The 13,616-nt window shown below is 44.2% G+C and overlaps 1 protein-coding gene and 1 non-coding gene across 4 annotated transcripts; both read right to left on the bottom strand.

Annotated features, from left to right (window-relative positions):
• Positions 1–825: 825 nt before the first annotated feature.
• Positions 826–13,489, bottom strand: atad2b (ATPase family AAA domain containing 2B). Of its 3 annotated transcripts, none has more exons than XM_068735654.1 (30): positions 13,127–13,489; positions 12,379–12,533; positions 12,014–12,069; positions 11,697–11,868; positions 11,433–11,520; positions 11,196–11,277; positions 10,829–11,026; positions 10,269–10,389; positions 10,009–10,023; positions 9,367–9,468; positions 8,929–9,037; positions 8,412–8,527; positions 7,949–8,123; positions 7,638–7,726; positions 6,850–7,009; positions 6,532–6,622; positions 6,267–6,444; positions 6,020–6,156; positions 5,744–5,885; positions 5,400–5,586; positions 4,595–4,780; positions 4,271–4,406; positions 3,848–4,044; positions 3,561–3,720; positions 3,295–3,417; positions 2,781–2,954; positions 1,998–2,696; positions 1,651–1,784; positions 1,328–1,456; positions 826–1,017 (listed from the first exon to the last, which is right to left on the bottom strand). In XM_068735654.1, the coding sequence occupies exons 1-30, from the start codon at positions 13,325–13,327 to the stop codon at positions 985–987; spliced, it is 4,545 nt and encodes a 1,514-aa protein (XP_068591755.1). In that variant the 5' UTR covers positions 13,328–13,489; the 3' UTR covers positions 826–984. The 3 variants fall into 3 exon arrangements, with proteins under 3 accessions (XP_068591755.1, XP_068591754.1, XP_068591756.1); XM_068735653.1 differs by having other exon boundaries at positions 11,196–11,280; XM_068735655.1 differs by lacking the exon at positions 10,009–10,023 and having other exon boundaries at positions 11,196–11,280.
• On the bottom strand, positions 5,111–5,245 carry LOC137891773 (small nucleolar RNA SNORA5). Its single transcript, XR_011105372.1, has one exon. It is a non-coding gene; the product is annotated as a small nucleolar RNA SNORA5 (small nucleolar RNA).
• Positions 13,490–13,616: the final 127 nt, after the last annotated feature.

Consider the following 13,616-nt stretch of genomic DNA (forward strand, 5'->3'; position numbering starts at 1 on the left):
ATATATATAAATATATATATATATATTTTAATACCTGCGCATTAATAAAACGCAAATGTAGATAGCTGACTTTGTAGGTAGATCATTTCACAGTCTATTTGGATCACCCTGCTGGTTAGGGAGATGAACTAACACAGGAAGATGTTATTAGTAGGGTGTTAATGGAACTGGCACTTGAAAATGGACGTCACACAAGGACACAATCTGTGGCTGATGGAGAACTGTAGGGTTCACTAAACACCTTTTGAGTGACGTCAGCCATCACAGATAAATAGGGACATTTTGTCAGGGGGATCAATTTATTATTGCACCTCCATTAAGTTGGCAACATATTAAAAGAAGATGGTAAAAAATGATTTTTTATATATATATAAAAAATGATTTTTTATATATATATATATATATATATAAAAAATGATTTTTTATATATATATATATATATATATATATTTATATATAAAAAATGATTTTTTTTATATATATATATATATATATATATTTATATATAGACAGACAGACAGACAGACAGACATATACACACACACACACACTGACTAGTCTCTAAATGGGTGAGACTTCAAGAACCCTGGAGCCTACACTTCCCATAATGCAACTCTAAAGCATCTTGTTAGACCCTCCATGTAACAGGCTCCTACCATACGCCCAGTTTATAACCCAGGCTGTTAAAATGTGTGGTCCCTGTGCACAAAACAAGATAACTCAAGTGATTCTTCCAGGATGACATCTTGACAGTAGTAGAAATCCTCCACACACAGTTTCAGCAAAGGTGATGTGATGAGCACATAAAAAGTCACGCCATTTAGAGGAAACCCATTTAATTAAATACAAACAAAAGAGCTAATACAAACATGTAGCTAATGCACAAATATAGGTGCCTGTAGATTTCTATGAAAATAGAAACAATGTATATTTACATAGCTGAGGATGAGGAACATATATAAAAAATATCTTCCTGTAGGAAAGTCAACAGAAGTCTTCAATCTCTTGATTCAACTCCTAATCAAATGAGAAGAGCAGGAAAGAACAAAAGATCAGAAACAATAAAGTAGGTTAGGCAAAAGAAACCATCTACTGTATGTTAATAGTATAACATATGAATTTAATACTGAAAAACAATGGCAATATTCTATGTTACCTATGATACCATTGCGATTATAAAACACGATCAGCCTCCTTTATTGCAGACATTTACACATCATCATTGAGGTTATTAGTTAGTTACACATGAGCCCTTCTTGCTATGACAAGTCAGAATAGCTCCAATAAAAAAGGCTACATCTGCTCATCAGTGCAGTCCAACACTAACCTGTATTAGTGGCGTTTTGTTGTAGTCTCGTCTGTGTCTATAGATGCTCTGGCAGAGCAGAGCATAGAGTTTCTCCAGCTTGTAGACCTCGTACCCTTCAGTCTTGATCACTACTCTCTCCAGGAGCTCCTGAAGAAACGAGGACAAAAGGCAAGAGAACGAGGAATGACATCCAGATGACCTTTTTAGTTGTCAAAAAGAAAAGGATGACGCAAAAGTAGCCTCGTCTCTTCATCCGTTTATAAAGGCTTCTATGAATAAGGCCAAGAGGAAGAACCACGAACTATAAAAAGTCTAAAGAAGAAGCCACACATCCCACACACCTGTAATTTGTCTCTGTCCACTACCAGAGGAGGCGTTTCCTGGTGCAGCATCAGCAGAGCTTTGTCCACATCGACCACCTGCTGCTGCAGCACGGCGCTCTTTAGAGCCCGAGTTATGCGCCTCACGCACCTCTCTGAGACACAGAAAACATGTGTTTAGACCAGTGTAGTAGAGGACAGTCTGCTGACACACTGGGCTTACACGTCACTATCTCTAGAGACACCACTGACTTTCAGTAGCTAGAGATTTAGTGGCTTGGAGGTTTGCATTACTCTTAATCGTTTCTCTATACTTTAGGTTAAAGAGCCACGCTTTAAGTGCAAGTAAGATGGTGTAAATATCCAACCTGTGCCTTCCTCTCCTCTGACAGCTGCAGAGGCGTCTGTGGTTGAGGGATCTGTTGCTTCCACCTCCATGGGTTCAGCAGGGCTGTTCTGCTCTGCCTCCTCTACAGTAACTACTTTGTTGTTCCTGTCGTCTGCCTGCGTTACAGTTTGACATTTCTCAGTTTCACCACTCTCCTCTGTGTTGGATCGCCCCTGGGTATCTCCGTCTGTCTCAGTGTGGCTGTCCTTATTAGTGTTAACTGAAATGGTTTCACCGTTCTCATTTCCTGCCTTTGTCATCATTTTGTTTTCCTCCGACTGTCCTGGTTGATCTGCGACAACTTCATCCACCCGTTGTTTTTCATTCTGTGTCTGGTCGTCGTTTTCTGCTTTCCCCGTGTCACACTGGATAAGCGGATCTTCAGCAGCTCGACTCTCCTCCTGACTGTCCTGTTCCTTCACAGTGGGCCCAAAGCTACCTTCCTGGGCCGGTGCAGGCCCCGACTCTACATCGACCATCATCTGATCCTCCTCTCCTCCAGTCCCCTCATCGCACTCTGCTCCTCCTCCCTTCTCAACCTCCTCGTCCTCGTCGTCCCCATCCTCCTCATCAGACCCCAGGTGTGCTTCATCTCTGGACATGTGAGGCGAGCAGGAAGACTTCTTCTTTGGATATAAGCCAGCAGACCAACGACTCTTTCGCCTTTTCTTCTTCTGGGCTGCAGGAACAAAAGACGTTAAAAGGACTACCACAAAAATATTGAAGTAAATAATTGCATTTAGTTATCTGCAGTAGTTTTTACCTGTGTTTTTAGGCTTTGTAACAGCAGAGGCACTTGTGTTGGGAGTGACTGTAGCGGTGGGTCTGGCCGGCTCTCTTTGCGGGGTTATGTCAGTGGTCTTGGCCTCAGCAGGAGATTTGGACTGTTTGGGAAGGACGTGGTAGAAGGAGGGCGCAAACCGGGCAGTGGAGCACTCTGAGGCAGTCAAAAGATAATTAAATTTACCTCTTTGTGACGCACTATTCATTCTGAAAATGAAGGTTTAGTTTGAGTGTCTGCATTTCCAGTGACTAAATGACAGGATAAGTGCATAGGGAAACAGAATATAGTAGTATCAAATTAAAAGCATAAACTCAGTGCGGGATTCTTCATAAAAAAAGGTTTTCAAAATCATCCTCTAGGTGTTGGTCACTGAGCCGAGTCAGTCAGCGGCTAACCTTGAGGCTAATCACGTTTGTCTTCTAACTACACGCCTGCACACACACACACACACACACACACACACACACACACACACAGATACAAACAGCTTTACCTCTCGTGCTGCGTGACGCTTTGGTCTCCACACAAATCTTCTCAAAATCTTCATCCAGTTCATCTTTGATGATGGCATGGACGGTGTCCTTCAATGCACATGCTCTGTGGCGGATCTGACGGTCTGAAGGAAACGCACAAAAGAGCAACGCTGCAACTTCCACGTTCAAACTGTTGCATTACACCGATCGGTTATTGCGAGTATGAATACGGCACATGCTTCCGTGAGCATGGCGGGTATGTTTTTTTGCTGATCACTGCGTTTACCTGAGGGGACCCTGTCTGGGTTGTATTCGAGGGCATTCTGCCAGATGAGATCCACGTCATGGAGGAACTCTTTCACCGTCCCGTACTGATGGAGGTCGATCTTAGAGAGAACTGTTGACAGGTCCATGGGCGTCTTGATCACCTCAGCGTAATCTGGCACCTAAAACACATGACAAAGAGGCTGCTCTGAGTACAGCGGCGGGGAAAAGGGACAAAACTGAACCCTGGATAGTAGAGCTTTATAAGGGAATATGAAATGAGGCAATAGACGGTAATGGAACAGCTACCTCCTCTAAATCCACAGGCTTTGTAAAAGCCTTGAAACGTTTGTCTAATGACAGGCGGTTGGTGACATCCCGCAGGAAGAGGCGGAGATCCCTGAGGGTGTCTTCTTCCTGCTCCTCCAGTCTCCGGGTCTCCTCTTCCGTCAGCTGACGTGGGGGAGGTGGAGCGGCGACAGGAAGCACCTCCAACGCATTGAGTACTTCAGAAAGTGGAACGATGATAGACGCATACAGAGTGAGAAGTGAATTTAACCAACACAATTCTACACAACACTCAACATTAATATCATATACTTAACTTTTCCCCCATAAGAACAAGTATGGACCCTGAACAATGAGTTTAAGAGGGACTAAAGCCCACTTTAACAATAGATCACACATAATTAGCTTATATCTCTATTCTATAACCAGAGTCATATTTCTCACCAGCTTTCTTTTTTGAGGCAGGGGCCTTGGCAGCCTGATTGAGGATTAGATCCTCAAAGAAGTTTCTTCTTTCTCTGCTGGTGGGGACCTGGACCTGGAAAACCTCTCCATACTCCATCCGAAACAACTCCTGCACCTGATACAAGAACAGTGAAAGGAGAGAGAAGACTTATAGAGGAGCATTGTGTCCATCTGTCAGAGAAAATCCTTTTTCAAAAATTAGACTTATTGACATTTTCCCCACCACAACAACATATTAAATGACGTGTCCTTATGTATCACCACCACTCTAAGTCAACAGGACATCACTCCTCTTTTCCATACCTCCACACTGAGTTGGTCATACTGCAGGTTAGACGTAGCCAGAAGCAGGATAGGAGCGAAGGGAGGGACGGAGCTGAGCAGGCTGAGGAAAGTGGCTCTTAAGGCCGGACCCACTGTTTCCCACCACTGTCCGATGTGAGGGATGTACAGGACGCTGGGAGAGGTCCGCTTTGCTTCAACAAAGATCTGCAGAACACATGACACAATAATGAATGGTATTTTTAATTTTTTTTTGCAACAATTAAGCATACGGCACAGTTGCACTTTCACAGAACATGATGGGACGATGAAGGCTAAATAAAAAAAAAAAGGTATGGTGAGGAGACTGAGCTGAAGAAGTTTCTGGTGAACCTGCATGATTTCATCTGATTTCGCCAGAATCCGATCCGGTGGCCAGAAGAAAACATTTCCAGGTTACATCTGCTGGACATAAAAGTGAAGCAACTTCTAGACATCACTTTTGGTAACACGATGGCGCATTCACACTTGCCATCAACGCGGCTCTTTCACACAACTATTTGTCTGTAGTACATATTTATCCCCACCGCCCACCATGTCGGGAGGTGGGGCCCATGAACTACGGTCACTGTGGCAGCCATTTTGGCCAGTGAGGTCCACTGAGAAGAACACACTGAATTTGACAAGGCTGCAAAAGTAGAGACTACATCTAGACTACCTCGGTTCTCATGGATCAGGGGCCTGTTTAAATGTTGAGGACCCACTTCGAAGACATGCCATTAATTGCCAAATGTTCCTAAATATGTACATGAATCATAATTAAACAGTGTATTCTTGTGTCATTTACCTGAGCACAAGTCTCTTCCGGTGCAGTTGCGCTGGCTCCAAACAGCACGGCCATGTCCAGCGTGTACACGGTGAACTTCTCCAGAGCGTGGAGGACAGCGGGAGCCAGGTGGGAGCTCTGACCGGAACCTAGTCTGCCCTCCAACAGCAGCCGGGGCCGGTAGGAGGTCGGGTGGCTCAGCACACTCCTACACACCGAGAGATGACACTGAGATGAGTAAGTGGTAGGAAAGGACTCATTAATTAGCCTAAAAGATCTGGTTCACTGGGACACCAGACAGCTCGCAGCACTTCTTAAGTACTGTAGCAAAGATAAAGGGAATAAAAGTGAGACAGCTAACAAACCTGTTGAGGCGGAGGAGGCCCTTAACAGCAGGTGTTTGGAGTTGGGAGTGAGAGGTCTGTCCAGTGGAGCAGACTTCCTCCTCCTCCTCCTCCTCCTCACCACTGAACATCAGGTCATCCTCAGACACACCGCAGGCCGCACCTGGAAATAAAACACACAGAATAGCAGTTACTCCAGATGCCCTGAAAGCTGTTGCCAAATCAACAGTCAATCTGAGGACCAGAATAAATGAATGTGAAACACGACAAGAGGAAAAAGCTAAAGCAGGACGGCACCTTGCTGTCTCTTCCTCTTTAAGCCCTGCTCAGCGTGTGGGAACAGTCTGACGACAGTATGGAGGATGTTCTGCAGGGAGGCGCTCAGCAGGGGATGAATGGCAGGTATCAGGGCCTTGGCTGGAGACACTACTGCCCTAAGAATCACAGTTTGCATCATATTTACTTAAGAACCATATGCAAGAGGAAGGCACTGGAAACGCAAGAATCATTTTTACACTTTATTTTACAGTTAGTTTGGTTATACCTCTGGGCAGCAGGCACCATCTTGGACATGGCGGACATGAAGTCTTTGCTTGCGATCGCGATGGAGTTGACATCGAGCACAAGTTTCTGTGATGAGAAGTAGATTTGTGGGTAGCGACGCCGTAACGCACACAGGGCAGCCTCTGAGCAAACCGCCTTGATGTCTGCTCCGCAGTAACCTGGAAACAACAACAGACAAGATTGTAGACGGTCAGTATATCAAGCTGTTGGACCACTGCTTTTGACCCATTATAATGCAAACATACCAACACATTTATCTGCCAATTCTTCCAGAAAGGTGTCGGAGGGCGGTGGAGTCCACAGTCTGGTGTGGATCTTCAGGATGTCCTTTCTCGCCTGCCATACAATAAGATCACAGCAAGTTCAGACCCTACATTTCTAAGCTGAAAGGCTTCGACTGTTTTACCACAAAATCATCTCTCTCTCTCTCTCTCTCTCTCTCTCTCTCTCTCTCTCTCTCTCTCTCTCTCTCTCTCTCTCTCTCTCTCTCTCTCTCTCTCTCTCTCTCTCTCTCTCTCTCTCTCTCTCTCTCTCCATTTCTGCCACGCATTAAAGTCTCTCACCTCTCTGTCTGGAAGGCCGAAGAGGAACTCTCTGTCGAAGCGCCCCGGTCTTCTCAGCGCTGGGTCGATGGAGTCCAGTCTGTTTGTAGCTCCTATCACAACAACCTCTCCTCTACCGTCTAGTCCATCCATAAGAGCCAACAGGGTCGACACAATGGAACTACACGGACACAACAAGACTTAAGGTTACGTTTTCTAACTCGTCAACACTGTCTACTGGTGACAAATACAGCAGTGCACCGAGTCAAACTATTTCTTTTTCATAGTTTCCATGAAAAAGAAAGTGAACCCTAACCTTCTCACTGCAAACTGCAGTAGCTACTTCATATTCCTGATACATACAGGAATAAAAATCCAATCCTATTTTTTAAAAAAGCTTTATTTCCTCAAGGCCATCCATCACTCCAGCAGTAGAGCCAGAAATGATTTGTGTGCGATGCGTTCACAAGAACGTTGCCACAGTAACCGAGCGGTTGTATAACTTCTTTGTTTTCAATCCTAAGTGAAATCTGTTTGTGTAGCTGCAGCCAAATTGGTTCAAATTTCAGGTGGTGCTCAACATTAAGAACAACGTGTGACAGCTGCATCCAGTCATGCTGGTCCTATAACTGTCAATGCTAAATACTGATTAAGATGGTTTTATTTGTCTAATTTTTTATTTTTTTCCCCCAGAAATTTGTTTACCCACCGCATGACGAGTCATTTCTCTCGTTACATTTTGCACTCACTAGTCTCGGTACAATCACCACACGTGTGCTGCTCAACATTAGGAACACGGTGCTGCTCACCTGTGGATCTGGTCCTGGCGACTCGACCGGACTGGAGCCAAACCATCGATCTCATCGAAGAAGATGATGGACGGACGCATCTGGTAGGCCTGCAAACAATTCAATAAGAACTCAATCAGTTGCAGATTGCATTATCTTTAGACCCGATGCTTGATAATGTGAAGGAATTTACTTTGTTTATCCTAATCTACAAGTGAATCTGTCAGAATCTAGTGAGTTAGCTTGACAACAGGAAGATGGGGGGGGGGGGAACTAATAAGCTCCATCCATCCCAAAAAATGCATTGTATGTTGATGAGGAGTTTGGTTTACCTGGTCGAAAAGCAGTCGCAGCTGTCGCTCAGATTCTCCCACCCACTTACTGAGGCAGTCGGCTCCTTTCCTCATGAAGAACGACACCTTTCTTTCGCCCTGACTGCACTCATTGGCCAGCGCTCTGGCTACCAGGGTCTTCCCTGTGCCTGGAGGACCGTAAAACAGACAGCCCCTAAAAGACAAGAGGAAATATGAGAGTTTAACAGCCATTACAATCCAACCAGAGTCTTAAGAGGTAGAGAAGAGACAACCTGAGGGTTAAAGAGCTTTGAACTAAGATGACTTGGTGTGATGACAAAGCTCTTTCCACTGATCTGGCAGAAAATTACACCTTGAGATGTTGGGTATATAACTTCTTAGACAGCAATAGAAGACATCATAGCTCTGTTCTTTTTGGGTGAGATATTAAGTTGCATGAATGTAAAATAAAAGTGTAACCAATAGTCACACATTTGTTTACCTGGGAGGCTGTATCTTGAACCTCTCAAAGACTTCTGGGTAGAGCAGAGGGAACACCACCATCTCCTTCAGCGCTGAGATGTGTCGGCTCAAACCTCCAATGCTTTCGAAACGCACCTGGATGTCAAAAGGTGATACGTTTAGATTGTTTGCTCAAAATACAACGACTGACTGTACAATCGTCCATTTATCAGTGTTGTATTAGCAGGAACACAATCTCTATCTTCAGTAATTACCATTCAAAAAGTGGCGTAGGCTTACAGTCAACTTCATATCTATTCAAACAAATACGGTATTTTTCTCCCTGAAGTGCTATATGTGTGTATATGTTTGTCAATGCAATATTTACCATCAGCTCCACACACACACACACACACACACACACACACACACACACACACACACACACACACACACACACACACACACACACACACACACACACACACACACACACACACACACACACACACACACACACACACACACACACCTCTCCATCAGTGGAGCCAGCTTACCGTCTTGTCGATGTGCATGGGGTCCACGTCAGCGAGGCTGGCTCCGATCTTCATCCTGTCCTTGTGGACACCCAGCAGGTCGTCTTTCACAAGGTTCATAGGCAGACATCTGCAGGAGAAACATGGAAAACATAAATAATATGTATATTATAATATGTTTTTCTTAGCTAAAATATTATGAATGTTTACAGTGTACTGTATTAACCACAATAAGTCATTGGTCCTACTCTATCCTTGTAAATTATTATAGGAAATAATTAAAAAAACAGGACGGTGGATAATGGAAGAATTTAACAGAACTAAAACAATGATGGTAAACATTTTTTTGGGTTGAGAATTATACATTTTGTCCGTCGGTCACCACCTTTGTGTTCCACCCATGTGCTGAAGAACACTTTGTGTCGTCTACCTGTACTGTGTGACGGCTGCTGCTCTCACCTGTTCACTGACAAGCTCCTGTTCTTACTTCTCCGTCTCTGGAATTTCTCATCGTCTGAAGAGGAAGAAGTAGAGTCGCTGCTGTGGATGGCGTGTCTTCTTCTGCGAAGGCAAAAGATGCAACGTCATCTCTCTCCCCCCATCTGTATCATTATGACCGTCGGCTGATCAACAGCAAACAATCACGACCAAATATAGGTAATGGTTGTTTATTTTAAGATGCTTTTTGTTATGTTGTCCTCGGCAACGCTAGTGAGTGAGTGAGTACAGACACAATACACATAAACAAACACACACACACAACACTATTACCACTCATTAGTAAGTATTGCAGTTTTCACACACACACACACACACACACACACACACACACACACACACACACACACACACACACACACACACACACACACACACACACACACACACACACACACACACACACACACACACTTCGAGTGACATCACCATGCATGACACCGCCTGAACCATACTTACTGTAAAAAAATCAAGAAGACTGGCTAATAGAAAGTCAGCTTTCAAACAACGGGTCTTTCTTTGTTGCCAGGGTGACACCAGTGCTAGTAAAGACAGACAGCTCTAACTATGAACACCAACGTGGACAAGCAGGGAGGGTCTTACCTCTCAGAACTATTCCTGAGGGTGGGATGGAGAGAATCAGAAAAGAAAGAGGGAAAAAAATAATAATTTTGGGATTGATTTGACATGCAGTGATAATTCCAGTGGCTACTAGAGACAGCGCTGTGACCTACAGGGGTGTGATGGGTGTGATCCTTCAAACAGCATTCCATAATGTATTCATCAGAACATCAAGATCCCTTGATAGTGGAGGTTTTGTTTCTGATGGGCTGATGACGGCAGGTGTGTGAGCTCATACTAACCTGTTGGTTCTTCTCCTGTTGTAGGGGCTCCTGGGGGCCGTGGAGCTGAATCTAAACCTGCGTCTGGTAGGAGACGAGTGGTCCTCAAAGTACATGCTGCGCTTCCTGGGCTCTCTGGGCTCTAAGACACGATGACAAAACATCATCAAACTCGATACAAATTGAATTAAATGTTAACAGGGACTTAAGTACAGTAATTAACAGGATGAATTCATTCCAAACAATGATTCAGCTTTCACAAATGATTCAACGAAGAAAGACTAAGTATTGAATGTCATTTATCTTTTTTCTCTGCTTCAAGAATTCTAAAGAGCCATCCAGTGTCTGCATGGATGCATTTTAGTGCTACCTGCTTAATAAGGGTATGCTAAGATGTTCAAGTACGCAATTGAAACCAACTTGAATGCCATCAGTTGTAATATTTGTAGAAACTAAAAACACAAAATAAATAAAAACCTGGTGGAAATGACCAAACATTTACCACCAACTGTCATTCTCATGTGTCTCCAGCAGCGTCTCTGCCATCTAAACCATACGATCGAGTTGAATGAATGCAGTACCATCCTGAGGGGCCTGGTAGCGAACCACAGTCTTTCGCTGTCTGAAGTCATAACGCCTCTGATTTTCTTCTTCCTCGTCCTCGCCATCCTCATCTTCTTCCTCCTCCTCCTCCTCCTCCTCTTCCTCCACCTCATCATCATCTTCTTCTTCTTCTACAGCTTCCCCCTTCTCTTTGTTGTGATCATCCTCATCCCCTCCTGTGAATTAAGGAAAGAGGTAGAATTATTACTTCTGCTTTTGATTAGGTGACGTAGGGATAGCCCACAGAACACGTGTCACTCGTGTCTGAAGTATGCCCTGCAGTAACTTGAAGCCCTCAGGTGTATAAAATTCTGAATTAATTTTAGTGAACCTAATCCACCGTACCTTGGCTCTCCTCCTCTGTGTCTTTAGTCTCCACATCTTTCCTCAGAGACCGGCTCATCCTGGCCCTGGTGTACACACCGAGCTGCTGAGAGGAAACGGGTCAAATGCTGATTCATTCACAGTTTAGAAGCTTGTTCAGCATCATCAAACCAAATCACCTGCTGTCAACATAAACACTAGGATTACACAATGCAACATAGAGCTTGAAATGAAAAAAAAGGATGGGTTTTTTTTAACCTCTTCTTCATTGTCCCGATCTCTGCTCCTCTGTCTGCGTCTCATCTTCTGCATGTCGTCCATCTTCTGGAGAACAGCTTCAGCAGTGCTGAGAGACAATCAGATTTTATCAAAGTGCATCTCTAACGTAATTACTCATTAGTTTAAAATAAACACCCACAGCCCACTGTGTATGTCAATATGTGCGTTAGATACCACATGAGGTAATAGGATCAGCTGTATTTTGAAGTGAAGCAGCGAGGTAGCGATTGCTGCTGAACTCACTTGGTGATGAGGCGGTCGTAGAGCACCGACTGGTTACGGGAATCCAGTTTGTATCTGGTGATTCGGGAACTACGTCGCACTGAGCGATCCTCTTCCTCCTCCTCTTCTCGGCTCTGGAGATCAAAGCGACTCCTCTTGGGAGTGGATGAACCCTCCACCTTATCTGGAACATCTGAGAAAACAACAACAGTTATCGTCAGCTTGGTCGTAGTATAGACCCTCCAAAACACTAAATGCTGCTAAACATGCGCCGTGTGCTGTGTCATTTAAGATCTCCAGTGCTCTTTGTAAAGGAATGACGCTGCAGCCAAATGTACCTGCTTGCTGCTTGCCACTGGAAGTTTTCCCCTCTCTCTGCAGCCTGGACGACTTCCTGAAGATAAAAGGAAACAAAAAAAATAATAATAATAAAATGAAATCCTTTATGTATATTCTTATTATTTGAGTGTTTAAAATGTGCACAAATTATGCACAAATCTTACACTCCCATCAAATTTGATATTGTAAGCATATATTTGAAGCAGCCAACTTGAAACATTTCGAAAAGATTCTGGACAATTAATAATATTCAGGTTCCAAAGAATTTTTTTGACTCACTAAACACTAAAAAACAACAACAACATAGACACGCAAAAGCATGTTGAGCGCATCAATAACATGAAAGCGAGGGGGCCTGTGTTACCTGAGGCATCCTTCTACAGAGTTGGCTTCATTTACAGGGGAGCTGGTCTTTGGCTCCATGTCAGCAAAAGAGACCTCGAGTTTAACTCTCTGGCCCCGGGTCCTGAGAGAGTGATGAGGTCCACTTCCCTCATCCGGCTTCATATCAGCATGTCCCTGACACAAAAACACTGTGAGTTTAACGTTCACCAGCATATGTACAACTGATAAAGAGTCAGCTTGATTGAATTAGAAGGATACATGTCTATAAACCGGCTGCCTCTATGACGCTCTACAATGTGTACTGACTTAGAGGGTAAGGTAACTGCGTGAATCCTCACTATCAACAGGCGACATTATCAGTAGCCTCGTGTCTTTATGTCAATTTGTTTCTACAATGAAGTAACAGTTATCCCTGATACAAAGTTAACAAAAAGACATAAAACACACCACACTAACATTGTAACATAACGTTATAACATTGACATATGGCCATGACACGTTAACACTGAACCAAACATTACAGTATAAATGGTCCAGCTGTGTTAATCCAACAGACATGCGCGTTTGAGTGAAATATCAGCAGGGACTACAAGTGCTCATAACGTCAAGTAACGTAAAGTGCCCCTCAACGTTAAGTGACAGGGTGGCTAGTTAGCTTAGCACGCTAGCAAAAGTAGCACAGCAAAGTTATGTTCATCGATACTTTATACAATATCTAAATGGTAGTAGTTAGCTAGTTGTTTCACCAGCTGGGTGTTAATGCTCACATTCACCGAGCTGTTCTCCACACTGCTGAAGCTGTCCTCCAGGGCCTGGGAGGACCGGGTCACCCGGGCTGACTTTCTCTGCGACGCGGGAAGCAGCGACAGAAACTCGGAGCTCGTTTCCAACTCCATCGACCTCCTCTTCGGAGTAGTGGCCACCGGCTCGGCTCCGGTACCGCCGCTGCTACTGCGTAGTATCACCATCTTGACTCCAAACCGACCTTATACCAGCGCGAACCACGGATAACTAGCCGCTAGTCTGCCTTGAACTGTCTAAATGTTTACGGTGCCGCCAACATAGCACAGATAACGGTTTATAAACCGCCAGCTGACGGACACGAGCTCCTCACCGAACCGTTGATTTCTGGCGCCATAAACGTCATCAGAGGTTATGACGTAAGGGCTAAGAGCTACCGCGAGGAAAGATAGATCTCTTGGCAAAACTGTTAAAGAAGCTCAAATGTTTAAGTGGTTGAACATTGAACTGATTTTA

The sequence above is a fragment of the Cebidichthys violaceus genome, unplaced genomic scaffold, assembly GCF_023349555.1.
Source record: "Cebidichthys violaceus isolate CVI_PGR_0920_01 unplaced genomic scaffold, fCebVio1.0.p SCAF_7, whole genome shotgun sequence".
NCBI lineage: Eukaryota > Metazoa > Chordata > Actinopteri > Perciformes > Stichaeidae > Cebidichthys > Cebidichthys violaceus.

Excerpts from the sequence above, each read along its gene's own strand:
- atad2b (XM_068735653.1), bottom strand. The coding sequence starts at position 13,327 with ATGGTGATACTACGCAGTAGCAGCGGCGGTACCGGAGCCGAGCCGGTG. Across the intron at positions 11,027-11,195 it reads CACAGAGGAGGAGAGCCAAG|GAGGGGATGAGGATGATCAC; the intron begins GTACGGTGGATT and ends CTTAATTCACAG. Across the intron at positions 5,886-6,019 it reads AAAGAGGAAGAGACAGCAAG|GTGCGGCCTGCGGTGTGTCT; the intron begins GTGCCGTCCTGC and ends TTTTATTTCCAG.